The 22,838-nt window shown below is 41.9% G+C and overlaps 1 protein-coding gene across 1 annotated transcript; it reads right to left on the bottom strand.

Moving 5' to 3' along the window:
• Nucleotides 1-197: 197 nt before the first annotated feature.
• On the bottom strand, nucleotides 198-19,548 carry AP3M2 (adaptor related protein complex 3 subunit mu 2). The gene is made up of 9 exons (XM_073653973.1): nucleotides 19,392-19,548; nucleotides 9,305-9,624; nucleotides 8,156-8,327; nucleotides 7,250-7,387; nucleotides 5,408-5,493; nucleotides 3,969-4,102; nucleotides 3,059-3,266; nucleotides 2,835-2,979; nucleotides 198-1,077 (listed from the first exon to the last, which is right to left on the bottom strand). The coding sequence occupies exons 2-9, from the start codon at nucleotides 9,575-9,577 to the stop codon at nucleotides 977-979; spliced, it is 1,257 nt and encodes a 418-aa protein (XP_073510074.1). The 5' UTR covers nucleotides 9,578-9,624; nucleotides 19,392-19,548; the 3' UTR covers nucleotides 198-976.
• Nucleotides 19,549-22,838: the final 3,290 nt, after the last annotated feature.

Below are 22,838 nucleotides of genomic sequence, written 5' to 3' on the forward strand. Positions count from 1 at the left end.
GGATTTGCAATAAAGAAGATTTTTTTATGAGGACCCAGTGCTGGATGTTCCTTCCTTTTCCTTCATTGTTTCTTGCTGTGCTACAAGACCATCCATGCAGATGAGATCCTCGGTCCGTGGGTGAGCTGAGTATCAGGTTACTGCAAGTTTTACTATGACTTCTAACTATAATATACCACTATACACACAGAACTAAATCCTGGCAAGAATAGGTTTATTATAGAAAGGAACATGTGAGTACTCCATCTCCAGTCCCAACATATAGGTCTACTGCGAGTCACACGATAGGGCTGGTCTTACAAGTCATCATCCTCGTCCATTATCAGTTGTCTTAATTATTATCTGCTTTGCCATATTGCACATTCGATTGGTACATGCTGGGTAATACTAGTGCAAGCCTGGCACTGTACTGCCATGTAAACCCTTCAAGGAGCGCAAAGTACTTCAGTAGACATAGATTCACAGCAGAACCGTGTACAGTATTCACACACATAGAACCACAACACACAGCCCACTATAAACTAGTTAGCGTCTCTGGATGTGCCCCCATGTAGTGCCAAGATGAATGAGGAAGGTAAATTCTATCACACCAACTCACAAAGAGGAACAGCTCCATATCACTCTTCCTCATGGGCGGATCAACTTAAGTTAGGTTCCTCCCCTCAAGCCTCGCCCCCAAGGGTCCCTGCTCTGGATATAGTGGTTGTAATTGTGTGAAACAGCACCAGAAGGAGGGTCCATTTTTATTTATTTCAGTAAAGTCCCCTATTTTATATGTATAACTCTTTCAGTAGATGGAGGTGAAATATGGACTTATAGGGGCACCTCATATCTCTGATGATCTATATACAAGACACAGCCGCTACTTGTCATCTACGTACACGCACTGCAATCACATCTTCTTCTTATATACATGAGTACAATGTTGTAGGTGCATTTGGAAACTTCACAGGTGTTGATAAAGTAAGATGTGACTCTATGTTCTGACTTGGAACTTTCCAGCCTTGGTCATGTATTTAATTCCTTTGAAGGGTTTGTACTTCTCACCGTACATGTCCAACCTGTTCACCTTCAAGCCTACAGGGGGCGACATACAGAAAGTTGAACCAAAGGAATGAAGTTAGCGTTAGATAATGGCCTATTAACAAATAGTGATATTCAACAAGTCCATGTGGGACTCTCATTTTGCAATGCAGGATAACCAACAGCCTCAAAGAGCAGGAGGGGAGCTTGCCATGCTTAAACCCCTCAAGGACTGGGCGATTTTTCATTTTTGTGCTTTCGTTTTTATTCAAAGAGCCATAACTTTTATTTTTCCGTCAGTATAGGCCTTGTTTTTTGCAGGGCAGGTTGTACTTTTGAATGATTTGATCATATGATATACAGGGAAAAATTTCAAAGTGTGGCAAAGAACAAAGTGCAACTTTTTAGTGTTTTTGCTTTTTTTTTTTTATTTACAGCGTTGGTAAAACTGATCAGGCAATAAGATTCTCTGGGTCAGTACGATTATGCAGATACCAAACATGCATAGTTTTTGTTTTATTTAAGTGGTGAAATAAAAAATTCAGAAATTTGTAAAAAAAATAACATTTTTTTTTGCTTGTGTCACTATTTTCCTAGAGTTGTAGCGTTTTCTTTTTTCGGAATACGGGGCTGTTTGAGGGCTTATTTTTTGCGGCCTGAGCTGATGTTTATCTAGATATCACTTTGGAGTAGATAAGATGTTTTGATCATCCGTTACATTTTTTTTTCAAAAAACTTCAATTCTGGTGTTTTGATTTTTTTCTCTTGTTACGCCATTTACCAATCGGATTCATTTATTGTAGATTTTGATAGATCGAACTTTTAAGAATGCAGTGATACCAAATATGTGTATTTTTTTATTTCTTAATTTTTAATTGGGGGGGGGGTGGGGTGAGGGGCGAATCAAACTTTTATACATTTTTCAAACTTATTTTTTACTTGTCACTGTATTAATTAGTTCCCTTAGGGGACTTGAACCTGTGATCATCTGATCACTTGTGCTATATAGAGCAATGCAATAGCATTGCTTGTATATAACAGAAATCATAGGCTCCTATGAATGCCAGATGACAGACATAGGAGTCTTCAGCAGACCCCCGGCTGTAATGGCAACACATCGGAGCTGATGAGGGGATATAGTGGCGCTCCCCTTGCTAGTGTGTATTAAATGCCGCCGTCAGAGATTGACAGCGGCATTTAACAGCGATCGGCGCTTCGCTCATGTTACTCCATCTAGCCTTTTATTAATTACTCTAATCTTAAAAAACTTTGGTTCTTTTATGGCTTTTTTTTTTCTTTTAAATACTAAAACTTTGCGCGTAACTTTTGCCATAGAGGAGTTTTCTGAGTTTAAAAAATGTTTCACTTACTAACCTATAACATATCTTGAAAATAGCAAGGAATATTGTATGGCTCGTAGACATGAGAATTGACAAAAGTACTTAAGGGTAAAGGTGCCCATGCTAGTTTGGCTGAACAAGCATCTGTCCATTGGGTATCAATAAAAACACATGCATGCATGAATGCTCGATTTGGCTGAGCATGTATATGTTTTTAAATGAGGAGAGGGGAATAAGCGGCTGTCAGACACCTGTCGCGGCTACTGATCTTCCAGGGAACAAATGGATTGGGCTTTGTAATTTAACATGCCCAATCTTATTTTTTCTTCTCCAGGGAGGGTGAGGGGAGTCAGGTCAGGAAAGCCCCCATACACATAAGATGGCCAGGAAACTTGTATTGGAATTTTTGCAGAAAGTAGGTAAGAACATTTTTTATTTTTTTTGGGAGACATAATGTCACCCAGACTGTACCTGAGATGGCGAGCTGCTGGATCTTGAAGTTAAGGTTAAGCGTTGGGTTCTCATCAGGTTTCGAGCAGCCGGCTTGGAGGATCATGGTTCCCTTCAGACTTGGTAACTTCTGAGGATTAATCTTTCCCACCTCCCATGACAATAACTAGGAGAACAGATGTAATAATGAGATCCCTACATGTAAAACATCACATCTCGATATTCAGGAATATTGCACAACACACCTTGGTCACGGGATCAAATACGTATGTGCCTTGGGATGGGGTCAATGTCATGTTCAGGACACCTTTGGGCATCTGTCCAGTTACAGTCACCCCCTCCACGGTCTTGCCCATACTCTGCTTGGGTCCTAGGGTGACTTCAAAACGTCCAGAGCTGCTTCCTTCCCGAAAACTGATCCCATGTTTCACGTAGACTGGAATGGCCACCAGGCTGCAACGCAAAACCAATCAAATGCCGCACAATGAGACCACCTGAAAGAATTTAGGAGCGCTAAATAAGTCACGAGGGCACGTCTGACCATCAGAACTGATCAACTTATGGCCGGGAGAGTCATTTTAAAAGGGGTTATCCAGGATTACAAGACACAGCTTCTTTCTTGCCAAAACAGCACCACAACTGGTGGCATCTGGTATTGTAGCTCAGTCTCATAATCTCATAAAGATAAATGGGGCTAAGATGCAATACCATACATCACCTGTGGACAGGGGTCACACGGATTTTGGAAGAAAGCAGCCATGTTTTGTTTTTACATCCTGGACTGCCCATTGAAAAATCCAATTTAGACCCCTAGGACCCCTATTGATCTAGAGAATGAAGGGTCAGCAAGCTCTGGTGTAGCACAGTGTCCCCTGCACAGTGGAGCTCCTGGAGACTATTCTGTGCAGGGAGCTGCAACCAGCCCCATTCAATGCAATTCCCCTGCACAGCCGGTGGCCGGGATGCCGCCACGGCGCAGGGGATGCCGCCACGGCGCAGGGAATGAAAAGCGACAGAAGTGCTACATCCCCTTCATTCTCAGGATCAGCGGAGGCTCCAGAGGTCTGCCAACCACCAATACCCAATAATGTACATCTATTATATTAAAGCTGGTGGGAAGCCTTTCTGAGAATAAACCATTTTTACTCTTCTTACTTCTGGGCGCTGACATGATAAGACAGCAGTCGGAAGTTCCCATCTGGAGGAATAAAGGATAAGATCCGTTCCGATTCCCAGCGCTTAAAGCGCACACAAGGGTGGAAGCTCACGTCGTCCAAAAGACGAGGATTCTGCAAAATCATAAGATATAGATATGTTGGAATGGTAGAAAAGTAAATGACTGCATCATCCCAGTTGGCATGGGTAGACCACCCTCTGAGATTTTTTTTTTCTTACATAAATGCATGTAACTGGTTCTAAGGATCATTTTTGCAATTGGATTTCATTAAAAAATGTGCATGGTTTGCCTTCTGCAGCCTCTGTGTTGCTCTACTACTGGATGCAGAATGAGTTAACTGAGAATCCGTCAGTCAGTTCGGTATGACTGTCTGAAGGAGAGTTTGACACTCTTATCTGTCTGTTTCTGAACTACACTCAGCTGATTTAGGACCACAGACCACATCAAAGTTGGCCACCTCTCTTTTGCAGACCAGGTTCACAAATAATGGGTGAGCCCTGCAATGAAACATCTTTGGCGAATTCTATCACTATGTCGAGGCCTCAGCTGTCTGGTGACTGAAGAACAGGAAATCACCAATTCCTGTCCTGGTGGAGACCACCAGAGGGGACCGAGTTTGGGAAACTAAAGTTAAAGTTTCATTGTCATTCCCTGACTTTGGAAAAAAAAATATATACACATATAGACACAACGTTCAACCAGTTCAAGATCAGCCCACTTTCCTCTATTCCTGATCCGGCACGTTTTCAGGTTTTTTCGTACGTGCGATTTAAAACCGCTATAGAAAATTTCCCTCGTTGAGATATTCAAGTAAGTTTTGCATGTATTTTTTCGTGATACATGGAGCTTTATTTTTATGACAGTGTCATAGTCTTTTCTTTTTCGCTAATATCGGTGGAAAAATAAAGGAAATACCGTAATTGTTTGTATTTCCCATTTTTTTTATGACCCCACAGGACCATTAAAATACATTTAAAAACGTGATTCCCATGCAGTAAAAAATATTTATATGTATTGGCCATGTTTTTTGTTTTTTTTTACGGGGACGGGGCTACTAACAGCAATTTGGATTGACAATGGCATTTTCTTTTACCTGTTATTTTTTTAATTATTTTATTTTCATCTGATTTGGTATACTAGCCCCAGTTACAGGGAAAATGCCACATAGCAGCTGTATCAAGTATTTCTCTTTCAGCCAACCGGATGAATGGCAAGTACCCCAAAACTGCTGCCTGTAGATGGGTGTCTGGCTTGACTAAAATGTCTGGTCATGTTGCAAATCCCATTAAAGGTTCAGACGTTGGCTTACAGGACATCTTTAATAGAGGGCATTCGCGAGATTCTGTTTCACCCTATAAAACAGCTAATCTGCAAATCGGGGGGGCTCTAAATTTGTGTCCCTTCCAAACTAACTTACCATAAAAGACAACGTTAAATCCGGCATCCCACTCAGCTTTACACAGGCGTCTATCACACCTTGAATCTCAGCAGCCACTGTACAACCTGTAGAGAAGAAGGAAAGAAAAAATTAAAGTCGGCCACGAGATGTGTACAGCTAGACCTGCTAACATCGGTGAAAATGGGGAGCATGTAAATCCCCCGACCTCCTGAAGAAGCAGTCAAACCCCTGTGACACTGACATTGTGCTTAGAATCCTGTGCCAGAAATCTCTGAGCTGCGCCCAAGGGGCTCAAGCCCTTTTGTCGTTGACTCTACAAACTTCCTTAAACCCCTTCAACCCCGGGCGATTTTTCCTCTTCTTTTTCCAAGAGCCATAACCTTTTTATGTTCACATAATAGTATGAGGGCTTGTTTTTTTGCGGGACGAGTTGTACTCAGGAAAGCAGGAAAAAAAAACGTGTGTTGAAATTGCAAAAGAGGTGCAATTTCACAGTTTTGGAGGGATGGGGGGTGGGATTATTTACCATGTCCACTATATGATGACTGACCTGGCAATATGATTCTTCAGGTCAGTACGAGTACGGAAATACCAAACGTGTATAGTTTTTGTTTAAATAGTGAAATTTTTTTTTTGCCCGTTTGTAGAAAAAAAAAAAAAAAAAATGTAGCTTTTGTGGCTATTTTCCGAGACCCGTTGAGTCTCCATTTTTCGGGATATGGGGCTGGGTGAGGGCTTATTTTTTTGAACCTTGAGCCGACGTTTTTACTGATACCATCTTGGGGTAGATACGATGCTTTGATCACCTGTTATTATATTTTATTGCAATGTTGCGATGGCCAAAAAAAATGTAATTCTGGAGTTTTGATTTTTTTCTCGTTACAACGTTTACTAATCGGATTAATTTATTTTATATTTTGATAGATCGGACTTTTACGAACGCAGCGATACAAAATATGTGCATTTTTTATTTTTTTTAATGGTTTAATTTTTAATGGGGCAAAAGGGGGGTGATTTGAACTCCTGCTATTTTTTTATTTTCATATTTTTACTTTTTTTTTTGTTGTACTTTTTAGTGTATTTAATAGACTTGAAGCTGTGATCGTCTGATCGCTTGTGCGATACATAGCAGTGAATCAGCCCTGCTATGTATAGCTAAAATTACGAGCTCCGCTCCACCCGTGGCTGTTAGAGCTGGGAAAGATGCAGGAGTACGAGTCTGCATCACAGTCAGGGACACGACATATGACGTACTCATTTTAAAAAAAATACAACATTTTAGTGGTGAAAGCTCAGGTTTCTTTTTTTTTTTTTATTTGGTACAGACCTCTAAATCCTATGCAGCTCTGTAGACATGTACAGTGACACATAGAGGCTGTAGAAAAGAAACGGTCCAAAATTTTTAATACAACCCTATTGCATAATTTATTGTCAACCAAAAATACATGCTGTTAGGTTAAAAAATGATCCAAATACTCTACATGATAACGTTTCAACTGTTTGCAGTCACTACTTTGAGAATCTTACTGAATACTGGTTTCACTATGGGGTTCAATGTATAACAGTATACAGTAGGCGCTATCTAGAAGGCTGCAGGTAGCTTCAATTTTAGATTAGAGTATGCCTTTGTGGGTAATTTGCAGCAATGTGTAATATATATATATTTAAAAAAATAAATAAATATAAGAGAAAAAAAATCTGGACCTCTGAATGCAACCTTATACTTATTTATATTGTTTAGTCCCAGTGAGACCTTATTGTTTCTGTAGTTTTATTATATTTTTCTTCAGTTTAATAGACTCATACTATTTTCCCAGCCATGTGATATATTATCAGGGCATTTGTACCTATATGGTTTACCTGATTTATCAATAATGGCGTCTATCTCTTCTATTACATCAAAGTAGGCCTCATTGTTGGTATATTTCACCCCTGTTCTTCTCCATGGAACTACTGAGAGTTGTCCTGTCGGGAGCTGGTCGCCTACATTTGAGCTGCCTGAAAACAAAGGTAGATTTGGTTAAAAAGAAAAAATAAATAAAAATTCGCTGAGCCAATGGGTTCCTGTTAAAGTGATTGTCCACTTTTTGGTAACAGGGGGCTGAGCATTGGGCTGACAGGCAAATCTCCCACTTCAACTACCATACACATGCATGCTCAGTTTGTCTGAGCGTGCATGTGTTTTCAATGGAAAAGGCAAAAAGCCGCTGCGAGACGTCTCTCTGGCAGCGGCTCATCTCCCAGGACCAAAAAGGATGGGGTGTTGAAATCTAACATGCCAATCCTTCTTTATACTGAAGTCCCCCATATGCATAAGACAGATTGCCAGTCCCTCCAAAATCAGCAGTTTTGCCCAATTTTCCCCTAATGTATATGAGGTCTATCTAGTCAAAACAAGTTACCACCTATCTGCAAAATGTTGATCTGTGGGGGGCCCGACTGCTAGGTCCTAATCGTCAGAACGAGGATTTTTTTGTTATCCCTGTTACAAAATGAAGCTGCGTTATTCATTGACTATTGGACTGTCGATAAAAGCTGCGCATAGCGCTTGACAGTCCCATAGACAATGAATGGAGCAGCAGTCAAGCATTCTAATGGGGATAAAAATGCTCCGTTCTGTCGATCGGCGCAGGTCCCAGCGGTCGGACCCCCACAGATCAATAAGTTACCACCTATTCTGTGGAAAGGTGATAAAGGGGTTGTCCGGTGAAAACAAGTTAAATATGTGTAAGGCCCCATGTATTGGTACGTTTGTAAGCGTGTTACCGGTAATGGTGTTCACCACACTTCGTAGGATGGTTGGAGGTTTGATCAGCTCCTTTAGGATGTTTGATTCGGTGGCCAATGGGAAGCCATTATCCAGCATCTCCTCAAGAACCTCATAGACCACCACAACATTCTCCTTAATGACGGCTTCCGAGCAGGACCCAAAGTAATCCTAATGGGAAGAATAGGACTAAAATTATATTGGGAATAAACTAATGCCTTTTGGATTTTTTTTTGCTAATTCTAACATTTTTCCCTTAGATAAAAAGCATTAAAGGCTTCTTGCTACTTTCCATAACCTGCTTAGGTTAATTAGCATGATTGGCATTAAAGGTAACCTGTGACACGGAATGCTACGCCAGATCTGCAGGCAGTATGTTATAAAGCAGGAGGAGCCGAGCAGATTGATATATGGGTTTATGGGAAAATATTCAGTATAACTTGTATTTTTTTACTTTAATGCTTAGGAGTCCAGTGGGCGGTCCTAATCGGTGATTGACAGCCTTCCCTCTATCAGTTTACAGAGATAACCGTCAATCACTGATTACATCCGCCCACTGGACTCCTAACCATGATAAGAGCGGAGATGGTAATCAATAAATAAAAAGTTATGCTGAATCTTTGTTAAGAAAGTCAAGGCTGGATTATAGAGAAGGCAGGTGCCTTTTTCACTTTTTGTGGTCCCCACAGAATGGGGTCAAAATTAAGACCTGGGCACTCTCAACTGAGTATAGTCAGGTGGTATTATTAGGGCGCTGCATAAAAAAATTACTTTGGCATTGTATATCTTTGCTATATGAGTATTTCGGTGGCACTATCTGTGCAGTATATGGCGATAATGTTGCAAATGTTGTACAGTATATTTTTCTAGTCTGAGCTAGTCTCCTATCACCCTCAAAATAAAATAAGATTCTGACACAATGAATTTCCCCAGAGCCTCAACTTTTTTTCCGCCACAAGGTAAAAATATTGTACCCCCATATGACTCAATAGTCTCAGTTTACAGACCCAAAGAACAAATCAATGCTATCGATGACTTTATAGAAATACCTTTTGCAATCGAGTCCGCAGAAAGTAAATTAATAGTTTGTGTGTAGCGATATTAAACTAACGGGAATAACAGAAAAGTCATCAAGAATAAAGTCAAACCTGAAATGTGTCAACTACGCGGTGAAGGAACTCGATCGCAAAAAGCGGTGGCACCTCAGTTTGGATGACGGCCACAAAAAAGATGGCGTGCCTGTAAACACTGAGTAAGTAGTGGTGAGGTGTCGGGATGATCGGGGGAACGTTTTCCGCCTCGGATGCCCTTTCTTGCGCCTCAAAGAAGTAGTCACAGACAGAACGGGATACGACGCTCTTCCAGTGTTTCTCTAAGAAGATGTCCCCCGAAGGGTTAATGAGGAACAAGCTGTGAATCATGGCTGGCGATGGACAACTTTGGAAGAGTGACGATAGTTTTGGGGTCCCTGTAGAGGAAATACAAAAACAGTTTAATATCAATTAGTCAATTAATTTAGGACGAAAGCAGCGCGTAGAAAAAAAAAAATCAATTTAGCTTTCAAGGGGTATTCCAGAAATTAAAGAAATATATATCACCCACCTATTGGCAGAACTAGACTTTTATATCCCCCATCTGAATGGAGAGGAGGTGCTCAGGCGTCTATGGGACTGCAGGAGAAACTGCCCCAGATGGGGGACAAAAATGCCTTGTTATGGCAATTGGAAGGGGGGAGGGGGGTTCAGATCTAGAAGTTGTCACCTATCCCCTCAATAATGTCTGTTTCTAGAATACGCCTTTAAAGAGGTGTCATTTACAAAAAAATTGTCATTTAAATTTATATTTTTAATACCTGGTGTAGATGCCGCTTTTCTCGTGAATCTGGTTCCGTTTTTCTTTTGTTCCTGCGTCTCTCTCCGTTCCTAAGATATGGCCTCCTCTTTCCCGTTCATAAATCTAGTTTTGTTAGCCAAGGGGGAGTGGTCCTTAACTCTTCTCTGTGAGGACCACACCCCCTTGCCTGACAAAACTTGATTTATGTACAGGAAAGAGGAGGCCATATCTCAGGAACGAAGAGAGACGCAGGAACAAGAGAAAAACAGAACCAGATTCAGGAGAACAGCTGCATCTACACCAGGTATTAAAAACAATTTTTTCCTGTTCTTATTAGTTTGGAAAAGAGTTCATATCTCAGGAAAGGAGAGATGCAGGAACAAAAGAAAAACAACGCCAGATTCAGATGAAAAACGACATTTACAACAGGTATAAAATTACATATTTATGGTCATTGACAGATTCTCTTTAATTAAGCTAATAGAGATGAATGCTTCACTGTTCCCTATAAGCAGTCTCAAGATATCCAAAATGGAACAAAGGGTCAGACCAACCTTCTTTAATACCAGAGGCTGAGAAGATGAAGGACTAGGTCCACCTGTCCCAGGACAGCCTTTCTTTGCTTTTAATCAAAAATAGTAGAATGCAATAACTATCTACATTTTTTTAAGGAGTTTTTTTGGAGCGGGTGTGCTACAAAAAAAACACCTGAAAAATCACTTACAAAAACAGTTGACAAGTTTCTTTCTATTAATTTCTATTGTAAAACCACTTTGCTATTCAGATTTTCAAACTTATTCATACTTTCAACTTATTTTTAAAGATGGAATCCGTCCCATGAAAGGTGTATAAAAAAAACCTTCCAAAAAGATTTATGTTCAGTTTTTTTACATGGATTTTTTTAGCCAGAAAAATCTAAATTTGTAACAACTGCTTCTAAAAAGCATGTGGTTTTTGCTGTGTTTTTTTTTTTTTCTAAGAAAACACTTTTTTCTACCCCATTTTCACGCTTTTTTGGTGCGTTTTTCCCATTTGATTTTTGATGAGTTTTTAATTTTAATATTGGTCTGTTTTTTTTTTTTTTTGGTGCATTTCCTCTTTATGAACCATGATAAAAACTGCATTGAAAATGTATAGAATTTTTTTTTTATTTTTCCACTCGCTAAAATATGTGACGTGCGCTATAGACATGCTTACTCCTTCTAATGAATGGGAAGCGGGTAGTGTTTTTTTTTTTTATGAAGAGAATCCACACCAAAAACCTTGCCAATTAATGCTGTGCGAACATATCCAAACTCTTCAGGAAAAGAAAAACACCTCAAATGCGTTTTTTTATTTGAAAAACTCACCGTTTTTAACCGCCTCAAAAAAATTCTGTCTTTCCATAGCATTTGGGATCACGGCATAACACTATTTGGTGACAATATGGCTGCCATTGTAGTTCCCATGATTACTCACCTTTCCTATTGACTCATAAATAAACGATGCAAGACCACAATAATATGCACATGTGCCGTTAAAGGCTGGAGGAAAGCCAGGAGAGGTGCACCTGATATCCACAGCAAACACATGCGAGTGGAGCCCAAGAGCAGTAAAGGCAGCCATTTTTGTTGTCACAAACAGCTATGATATATCATTTTCTGTATTCACGGTGTTTGTGTATGGTGACTTTACACAAAAGTCATCATGGTTTCTGCATTCAGTTACTTCGGGCCGTCCTGCAGTTCTGCCTGCGCTTACTCTAGTCCAAAACTGCCCTGTTAATGTCAAATTACCTCAGAGATCAGACTCCATTTTGTGCCTGTAAAATTTAACTGATGGCTTTACCTTTTAGCAGCTGAATGAAGGCAATGAAGGACAATTGTCTGTAAAAACGGCATAAAAAAACGCACAACACTAAGAAAAAACAAGGGGAATATATTTTGACAAATTTTATTATAATATAAGCCAGATAAAAAAATGTGGAACAATTGTAGAGAACTGAATTTATCACAATAATTGTATGTTGTTTAACCACGTCCTTTCAAGCCCTTAAGGATCGGGGGATTTTTCACTTTTTCGCCTTAATTTTTCCTCATAACTTTGTCACTTTTCCGTAGATATATCCATATGAGGGCTTGTAAACACAATTTACTTTACTGTATAATGGACTGGAAAAATAAGGGGAAAAATTTCCAATTACAGTGAAATTGCTTAAAAAAAACCCCAAAAAAGCAATCTTTTTTGGGGATTTTGTTTTTACGGCGTTCATTGAGCTATAAAACTAACCTAATGATTCTTCAGATCACTACGATTATTTCTATACTAAATATGTATATTTTTTATTTTTATGTAAGTGGTTATAAAAAAGTTAAAAAAAAAATTTGCTTGTGTCACCATTTTCTGACACCTATAACATTTTCATTTTTATGTCGATGTAGCTGTAAAAGGGCTATTTTTTTTTTAGCATGGCAAGCTTACGTTTCTGTATCATTTTGGGGTAGATACATCGATTTGATCGCTTGTCACATTTTTTTTTGCGGTGTGGCGACAAAAAAAAATTCTGACATTTCGATTTCTTTCTTTTTACGGCATTTAACAATTGGGTTCATTCATTTTATACTTTGATAGATCGGACATTAATCGATGCAGATATATATATATATATATATATATATATATATACACACATACATACATACATACAGTTTGGGCACCCCTATTAATCTTAAGCTTAATGTTTTATAAAAATTGGTGTTTTTGCAACAGCTATTTCAGTTTGATATATGTAATAACTGTTGGACACAGTAATGTTTCTGCCTTGAAATGAGGTTTATTGTACTAACAGAAAATGTGCAATCTGCATTCAAACTAAATTTGACAGGTGCATAAGTATGGGCACCCTTATCATTTTCTTGTTTTAAATACTCCTACCTACTTTTTACTGACTTACTAAAGCACTTTTATTGGTTTTGTAACCTCATTGAGCTTTGAACTTCATAGCCAGGTGTATGCAATCATGAGAAAAGCTACTTAAAGTGGCCACTTGCAAGTTGTTCTCCTGTTTGAATCTCCTCTGAAGAGTGGTATCATGGGCTCCTTAAAACAACTGTCAAATGATCTGAAAACAAAGATTATTCAACATAGTTGTTCAGGGGAAGGATACAAAAAGCTGTCTCAGAGATTTAACCTGTCAGTTTCCACTGTGAGGAACATAGTAAGAAAATGGAAGAACACAGGGACAGTTCTTGTTAAGGCCAGAAGTGGCAGGCCAAGAAAAACATCAGAAAGGCAGAGAAGAAGAATGGTGAGATCAGTCAAGGACAATCCTCAGACCACCTCCAGAGAGCTGCAGCACCAAGTTGCTGCAGATGGTGTCACTGTGCATCGGTCAACTATACAACACACTTTGCACAAGGAGAAGCTGTATGGGAGAGTGATGCGAAAGAAGCCGTTTCTGCAAGCACGCCACAAACAGCGTCGGCTGAGGTATGCAAAAGCACATTTGGAGAAGCCAATTTCTTTTTGGAAGAAGGTCCTGTGGACTGATGAAACCAAGATTGAGTTGTTTGGTCATACAAAAAGGCGTTATGCATGGCGGCAAAAAAACACAGCATTCCAAGAAAAACACTTGCTACCCACAGTAAAATTTGGTGGAGGTTCCATCATGCTTTGGGGCTGTGTGGCCAATGCCGGCACCGGGAATCTTGTTAAAGTTGAGGGACGTATGGATTCCACTCAGTATCAGCAGATTCTTGACAATAATGTTCAAGAATCAGTGATAAAGTTGAAGTTACGCAGGGGATGGATCTTTCAGCAAGACAATGATCCAAAACAGCGCTCCAAATCTACTCAGGCATTCATGCAGAGGAACAATTACAATGTTCTGGAATGGCCATCCCAGTCCCCAGACCTGAATATCATTGAACATCTGTGGGATCATTTGAAGAGGGCTGTCCATGTTCGGCGACCATTAAACTTAACTGAACTGGAATTGTTTTGTAAAGAGGAATGGTCAAAAATACCTTCATCCAGGATCCAGGAACTCATTAAAAGCTACAGGAAGTGACTAGAGGCTGTTATTTTTGCAAAAGGAGGATCTACTAAATATTAATGTCACTTTTCTGGTGAGGTGCCCATACTTATGCACCTGTCAAATTTTGTTTGAATGCAGATTGCACATTTTCTGTTAGTACAATAAACCTCATTTCAAGGCAGAAACATTACTGTGTCCAACAGTTATTACATATATCAAACTGAAATAGCTGTTGCAAAAACACCAATTTTTATAAAACATTAAGCTTAAGATTAATAGGGGTGCCCAAACTTTTTCATATAACTGTACATACAGTACAGGTCAAAAGTTTGGACACACCTCATTTAAAGCTTTTTCTGTATTTTTATGACTTTGAAAATTGTACATTCACACTGAAGGCATCAAAACTATGAATTAACACATGTGGAATTATATACTTAACAAAAAAGTGTGAAACAACTGAAAATATGTCTTATATTCTAGGTTCTTCAAAGTAGCCACCTTTAGCTTTGATGACTGCTTTGCACACTCTTGGCATTCTCTTGATGAGCTTCAAGAGGTAGTCACCAGAAATGGTCTTCACTTCACAGGTGTGCCCTGTCAGGTTTAATAAGTGGGATTTCTTGCCTTATAAATGGGGTTGGGACCATCAGTTGTGTTGTGCAGAAGTCAGGTGGATACACAGCTGATAGTCCTACTGAATAGACTGTTAGAATTTGTATTATGGCAAGAAAAAAGCAGCTAAGTAAAGAAAAACGAGTGGCCATCATTACTTTACTTTAAGAAATGAAGGTCAGTCAGTGCGAAAAATTGGGCAAACATTGAATGAGTCCCCAAGTGCAGTTGCAAAAACCATCAAGCGCTACAAAGAAACTGGCTCACATGAGGACCGCCCCAGGAAAGGAAGACCAAGAGTCACCTTTGCTTCTGAGGATTAGTTTATCCGAGTCACCAGCCTCAGGTTAACAGCAGCTCAGATTAGAGACCAGGTCAATGCCACACAGAGTTCTAGCAGCAGACACAGCTCTTCAACAACTGTTAAGTGGAGACTTTGTGCAGCAGGCCTTCATGGTAAAATATCTGCTAGGAAACCACTGCTAAGGACATGCAACAAGCAGAAGAGACTTGTTTGGTCTAAATAACACAAGGAATGGACATTAGACCAGTGGAAATCTGTGCTTTGGTCTGATGAGACCAAATTTGAGATCTTTGGTTCCAACCACCGTGTCTTTGTGCCGCGCAGAAAAGGTAAACGGATGGACTCTACAAGCCTGGTTCCCACCGTGAAGCATGGAGGAGGAGGTGTGATGGTGTGGGGGTGCTTTGCTGGTGACACTGTTGGGGATTTATTCAAAATTGAAGGCATACTGAACCAGCATGGCTACCACAGCATCTTGCAGTGTCTTGCTATTCCATCCGGTTTGCGTTTAGTTGGACCATCATTTATTTTTCAACAGGACAATGACCCCAAACACACCTCCAGGCTGTGTAAGGTCTATTTGACCAAGAAGGAGAGTGATGGGGTGCTATGCCAGATGACCTGGCCTCCACAGTGACCAGACCTGAACCCAATCGAGATGGTTTGGGGTGAGCTGGACCGCAGAGTGAAGGCAAAAGGGCCAACAAGTGCTAAGCATCTCTGGGAACTCCTTCAAGATTGTTGGAAGACCATTTCCGGTGACTACCTCTTGAAGCTCATCAAGAGAATGGCAAGAGTGTGCAAAGCAGTCATCAAAGCTAAAGGTGGCTACTTTGAAGAACCTAGAATATAAGACATATTTTCAGTTGTTTCACACTTTTTTGTTAAGTATATAATTCCACATGTGTTAATTCATAGTTTTGATGCCTTCAGTGTGAATGTACAATTTTCAAAGTCATGAAAATACAGAAAAATCTTTAAATGAGAATGTGTGTCCAAACTTTTGGTCTGTACTGTATTTGTGGCGCCCCTGAGGGTTCAGACGCCACAGGGGTACTGCACCTCAGACCGAGGTGTGGTATCTCCTCTCCGAGGTAAGGAAGGAGCACCTCTCAGGACTCAGCCATCCATTCAACACTACACCTCTCCCACCTGAGGGGGGCTTTAAGGCACCATAGTGCTGCCCCAGCCGGGATAAGAGGAGATGGGGGGAACCAAAGATAGGGGGAACCATGTAGTGGGTGAGGGTGGAGGACGCACTTTAGGTTACTCCACAAAATTCATATTTAATAATCGGCCATTTTGGGCTTATGGTCTTTGATTGTGATCTTCATCACTGAACGTGGCTTTCTGTGTGAACCTGCAGCTGATTGAGGATACACGGTCCTCGTCCTCTGGCCTTGAGGCGAGGAGCGGGCTAGAGTTAACGGTTGTCTCTACCCGGTCAAGGTCCCTAGCCAAGAAGGCCTGGAGGGGAGCAGTGGAGACAAGCTCCACAGGCAAAAGGATCCCAGGGGGATGCAGACGGAGCGGTATACGCCACCTGTCCTCACTATTCTGGCCTAGTCAGAGGGATTCCTGCTGCAAAAAGGGGTACCGGCCCCCGATATCTGACTCTGTCACTTCAAGTCTTAGTCGGAGAAGCCCGGGGACTCAGTGGATCCCACCGGTTAACGGACGGGGCGGAGTCGCCACCTGTACCCTTGTTCTGTGCATAGTCCAGAGGGAGACCCAGCCTTGTAACACGCACCACATACGGACAGGAGAGGACCTAGTGGGAAAGTCTAGGAACACTCTGGTGCAGGGGGTCCTGATTGATGCACCCGAACTACCCGGAGTGTGCTGAACCCCTTCCTGGTGGCCGCAGCGCGCCGTGAGGACCAAGGAGAAGCCTTGCAGCTGACACCTAACATCGTGAGTAAAGCTTGGAAGACTGCATCTATTGCCTCCGGTTCCTTATTGCAACGCGGCACCACACTACACCGCACCACATCTCCTACTACTACTCCCCTGATCCATCTTCTCTGCCCTGATGCCCTGCTCCGCCTGTGGGGAGTAGTACCATCTGCTGCTGCCACGACATCCCGCCTCAGAGGACTGCCGCAGCGCTGGTGGAGGATCACCAGAAACCACAGGTGGCGTAGTCATTACATCCACTCGATTAACACCAAACCCTGAAAGCCCATTAAATCTTTTATGTGACGGCCCTGGGCACGGAACGGGTCCAGGCCACGGCTGCAACCTCCAACATCTGACCCGACTCAGAGTACCCCCATCTCCCAGGGAGGGCTGTGAGCGTCACATATACATATATTATATATTATATATATATATATATATATATATATTTTTTTTTAAATGGGGTGGTTGGATGATTCAAATTTTTATAATTTTTTACTTTATTTTTTAGTCCCTTTAGGGGACTTGAACTTGTGATCATCTGATCGCTTATGGAATATCATATATTGCAATACCACAGTTTTGCAGTATATAGTGGAAAAGACATTCTCCTCTGAAGTCCACCCACAAGAGGACCAAAGTGGCAGTGACGGGCGTCTTCCTCAGGCCTCGGCTGTTATGACAACACACTGGTTTCCAACTATAGCACTGCACACACACGTGCACTGACGACAGAGATCCTTGGATAGATTCTAAGGCCTCATTCAAACATCAATTATTTTTTCGTACATGACAAAAAAAAATGTTTTGGATCGTATTTTCATTGGTGTTTGGTCACCCTGTCAGTTTTTACCATCACTAATTTTCTCGTATGCAAAAAAAAGAATAAAAAATTGCAAAGTTTCTTCTACCCATGACATATGTAAAAACGGTCAGTACATGGTGGCCATTCGTATGCTGTCCATGATTTTTCACAGGCCCATAGACTTCCATGGGTGATGTTTTTTTTTTTTTCCCTCCAAGTCATGAATCAAAACCAATCATGTCTCCTTGATTTTTTTTTGTTCAGCAAAAAAATACAGACATGTGAATAGCGGCATAGAACACGTACCCATTATAGTCTATCCATGCAAAAAACGGATAGAAAATGTATGTGACTCACGTCTCTATGTCCCTAAAGTATTGGAGAAGAGGTAGAATTTTTTTTTTCTGAACCATACAGGTTTTGAACTTTTTTTTTTTTGCATCATTTTTGCATGGTTGTTTCAATTGGGAAATTTTAGGCATTTCCTACACCCAATACATAAGAATTAATCTCTCACATTTTCCCACTCAAAAAAAAAAAAATGCGTGGAATGAAATGCACCCCCATAAAACTCAGTGATAGTTTTAATACACAGATCTTTTTTTTGGGCATGCACATAATGTCCGAAATCGACATTTAAACATTATCCCCTATATACAGATGGATGGTGGTCCGACAGCTGGGGTCACCACCGATCCTGAGAACATGATTCTGCAGAGGTGCGCGTATGCTCAACATCCTGCAGTCCTATAGACAATAAATGGAGCGGAGATCGAGCATACGCACCTTCGCTCCATTCAAGATAAGGGATAGAGAAGAGGATTCAATTGTGATAACTTTTAAAAAGGGACAGATGTAGTAAAAATACCCTTTTAGATCTACCGTAATTAAAATGTAATCAGAGGAAATGTTGCCATATTTTCTCAATGATTAAATGCCGGATTATAGGAATTATACTGGATATCAATCCATTCACAACCCCGTAAATTCTGAAAAATCCCATTTCATATGCAAACATCCTGGAGAGGCGTCTATGTAAACAGGCAGCCAATTCAGTTCTATCTGGAGATGATACCGCCACGAGACTTCCTATAAGAAGTACTCTGAGGAATGTCAGCGACTGTAGCACAACAGGAAATATGGATGATTATAACTTTATAATACATTGGTCTAGTCGGATATCAGAGGGGCAACTCAGGCTTAAACGTATGGGGTCAGAATCAAGGAACTAAAATTAATACCGCCAGATAATGCACTAAATTTAGGTAAAAGTCACATCAGCAAAAGGAAAGATTATGAGTGTGTACTTATATCCCAAAATTACACACTTTCATCATACCCCATAAAAAATATTAGAAATGACCTACGAGGCTTCGGGGACTTACAACACTTCCGTACCTTCTTAAGGCCTTTGTGTTGCTACATAATGACCAAATGGTAATAAGAGGCGGTGGGGTCAAGCGGTCGACCATAGTGCCTGATCTGCACATGCTACAAGGGTGGAGATATATATATATATATATATATATATATATATATATATATATATATATATATATATATATATATATATATATATATGCGCCTAGCAGAGTGTTCATGGGTCATGCACAGAAGATATAAGCAGGATTCGGAGCGATCAGTATTGTGTAGATTGTACGTAGCAGCATATGGCCACCCAACCCCCTTCCTCAATTTTGGGACTCTGCAAGGTGCCATTATAATAATGCACCGGTTTGTATGGAGAGATGTGGGAGATCCTACCTTACACAGGTCTCCGGTACATTGGATATAATGTCAGCCTCATTGAGTGCAGCTCCTTCCTCTGTATCATATGATGCTTCCTCCCATCAGGCGGCTCAGCTGACCTCCTCCTCCTCCTCTCACAGTAGCAGCAGCATTATGTGTACAGGGGAGGAGACTGCTGCACTGCAAGGATCTGTAGCACTCACTGCTCAGCCATGGTACTACAGTTCCAAAATGTCTGCACATTGGCAATACATTTACAGCATCCCTTGTCATGGATGCAGTGAGAGGACTGTAAGCGCCTACTAAGTCCAGGGCCCGGACTTTATTGCAGCAACACTAGAGGTTTCCATAGTCAAAACTTATTTTCACATACGCTGGCAGCAAGACACCTTGTATGCTACTCCGCTTACAAACCGCCCAACTTCGAAGGAAGTGGGGACACATACTGCAGCTAGTAACACCACAGTAATTTTTATTTTATGCTAAGCCACTTCCCTAACCAGTTATTTTATATGTATCCACACAGAAATATTGCCCCTAATGTAGCCCATTAGTGTTCCCACACAGTACCGCTTTCATGGCCCCAACAGTGCCCCCCACACAGTATGGTACCTTAACAGTACATTCCCTCTCACACATATGGCGCCCCCACATTTCCCACCATACAGTATGACACCCAATTCCCCCACATACAGTATGAATCTCCCACAAAGTATAATGCCCGCACACAGTATGAGTCTCCTCATATGATACCCCCAACAGAGTGAAATTCTCCCACAAACCACCCACATACTGTATAATGTCACAATAGACCCTCACACGGTATGATGCCCCAGTCCCTCAAACACAGTATGATGCCCCCATAGCACTCCTCACATACAGTATGATGCCCCCACAGCTCCACACAAAGTATAATGCCCCCACAGCCCCTTCACAAAGCATGATGTCCCCACAGCTTCAAAAAAAGTTTAATACCCCCACACAATAGTATGTCCACAACTTCCAATCAAAGTACAATGCCACCTCACAACCCGCCACAAAGTATAACGCCTCCACACAGGATGATGCCCTGACAGTACATTCCTACTCACACATTAATATGCTCACACAGCATGGTGCCCCCCACATTTCCCACCATACAGTATGACACCCAATTACCCCACATACAGTATGCTTCTCCCACAAGTATAATGCCCTCACAGATCCCCCACATAGTATGAGTCTCCCCATATTATGATGCCCCCACAGAGAAAGATTCTCTCACAAACGCCCCACATACAGTATAATGCCACCACAGCTCTTCACACAGTATGATTCCCCACAGTTGAATCACACAGTATGGTGCACCCACAGCTCCACACAAAGTGTAATGCCCCCACAACATGATGCCCCCCCGCAGCATGATGCCCCCACACAGAATGATGTTCCCCAAAGTATAAAAAGTATAATGCCCCCACAGCATGATACCCTCACATAGTATGATGCCACCACACAGAATGTTGTCCCCATAAAGTATAAAAAGTATAATGCCTCCACACCATGATGCTCCTCACATTATGATGCCCATTCACAGCTCCCGACAATATATAATTCCCCCACAACTCCTCAAACAGAATGATGCCTCCAGTCCTCCCCGACACAGTACTATGCCCCCACAGCACCTCACTTACAGTATGATGCTCCCACAGCTCCACAAAAGGTTTATTGCCCCCACAGCATGATGCCCCCATATAATATGAAGTCCCACAAAGCATAATGCCCCTATATTATGATGTCCTTCATACGCACATAATCCCTCCCCTCAAAGTATAATGACCCCCTCAGTCCCTCATAACAGAGTATGATACCCCGACAGCGCCTAACATACAATATGATACTCCCATAGCTGCCTACAAAATATAATACCTCCATGGCCCTCCACAAACTATAATGTCCCCCAACATGACCAACAAATGATCCCCCAGCATGATGACCAACAAATACCCCCCCACAGCATAATGCCCCCACAAGCCCCCAACATACAGAATGATGACCACAGCCCCACCAAAAAGTATAAAGCCCCCACAATCCCCACATCGTATGATGAGACCACAGCCCCCTGCAAGGTATAATGTCCCTAGAGCATGATGCCCCTCCACAGCATGATGTCCTCACATAGTATAATGCCCCCCATAACCCATTCACAAAGTATAATATCCCCAAAACATGGTGCACCACACATTTTGATGACCCCACATAATATGATGCCATCAGTCCCGCCACAACACAGTATGATGCCCCCACAGCCCCTCACATACAGTATGATACCCCCACAGCACCTCACAAAGTATAATACCCCCCCTTGGCCCTCCACAAAATATAATGCCCCCACAGTATGATGATCAACACATGATGCCCTCCCACAGCATGATGCCCCCAAACACTGCCCTCCACAGATTATGATGCCCCAATAAAACCCAACATACAGTATGATGCCCTCAGCCACTGCCACCCCCCACACAGTATGATGCCACCACAGCCACCCTGCAAAGTATAATCTACCCACAGATCCCCCACACAGTATGATGCCTGGCTACACAGCCTCCTAACACAATAAGATGCCCCTTCACAAGCATCCCATTAGCCTACATCCCTGCTGCTATGACTGATCTGGTCTCTGTTGCCCTGTCACATAACCGGAGTATGTCACTTAACCTGAAGGTCCTTTAGTCTATATACTGAATGGTGGAGCAAGGATCTGACGGTTCCCTGCTCCACCATTGTGTTCAACTGTATCTATGTGTGGCGCCCCTGAGGGTTCAGTCGCCACAGGGGTACTGCACCTCAGAACGAGGTGTGGTATCTCCTTTCCGAGGTAAGGATGGCGCACCACACAGGACCCAAACCACACACTCAACACTACACCACTCCCGTTCTAAAAGGGGGTCTAAAGCACTAGGGCGCTGCCCCTACCCGGAATAGAGGAGTTGGGGGGAACCAAAAGTTAGGGGGAACCTTGTAGTGAGTGAGGGTGGAGGAAGCACTTTACTTTAACACTTAATAGAATCATATATATACAGAGGCCATCTTTATGACCTGGTCTTTGGTCGCAGTTGCCTGGAGTGGTTAGTCAGTACAAGCGTCAGCTGTTCTAGGATTCTGCGATTCCCGGTCTCAGGCCTCGAGACTGGTGGAGTTATAGCCGGCTCTTTCCCCGGTTTTAGTCCCATCCAAGAAGGCCCAGGAGGGGAGCAGAGGAGAAAAGCTCCACAGGCAAAAGGATCTCAGGGGGCGCGGACGGAGCGGAGTCGCCACCTGCAACCCTTATTCTGGCCCTGTCAGAGAGACCTTGCCGCAAGAGGGGGTACCGGTCCCCGATTATCTGACTTCGCACTTCACGTCCCTGTCAGAAAAGTCCGGAGGCTTAAGTGGATCCCAGGGGGATACGGACGGAGCGGAGTCGCCACCTGTATTCCCTAATCT

Source organism: Phyllobates terribilis, unplaced genomic scaffold (genome assembly GCF_046119375.1).
Source record: "Phyllobates terribilis strain yellow unplaced genomic scaffold, ASM4611937v1 Scaffold_11__3_contigs__length_659146591, whole genome shotgun sequence".
Taxonomy (NCBI): Eukaryota; Metazoa; Chordata; class Amphibia; order Anura; family Dendrobatidae; genus Phyllobates; species Phyllobates terribilis.

Bases quoted from the DNA above. Each gene is read 5' to 3' on its own strand.
- AP3M2 (XM_073653973.1), bottom strand. From the start codon at position 9,577: ATGATTCACAGCTTGTTCCTCATTAACCCTTCGGGGGACATCTTCTTA. The intron at 4,103-5,407 runs GTAAGTTAGTTT...ATGATTTTGCAG, and splicing joins ATTTAACGTTGTCTTTTATG to AATCCTCGTCTTTTGGACGA. The intron at 3,267-3,968 runs GTAAGAAGAGTA...TTTGCGTTGCAG, and splicing joins TATCATGTCAGCGCCCAGAA to CCTGGTGGCCATTCCAGTCT.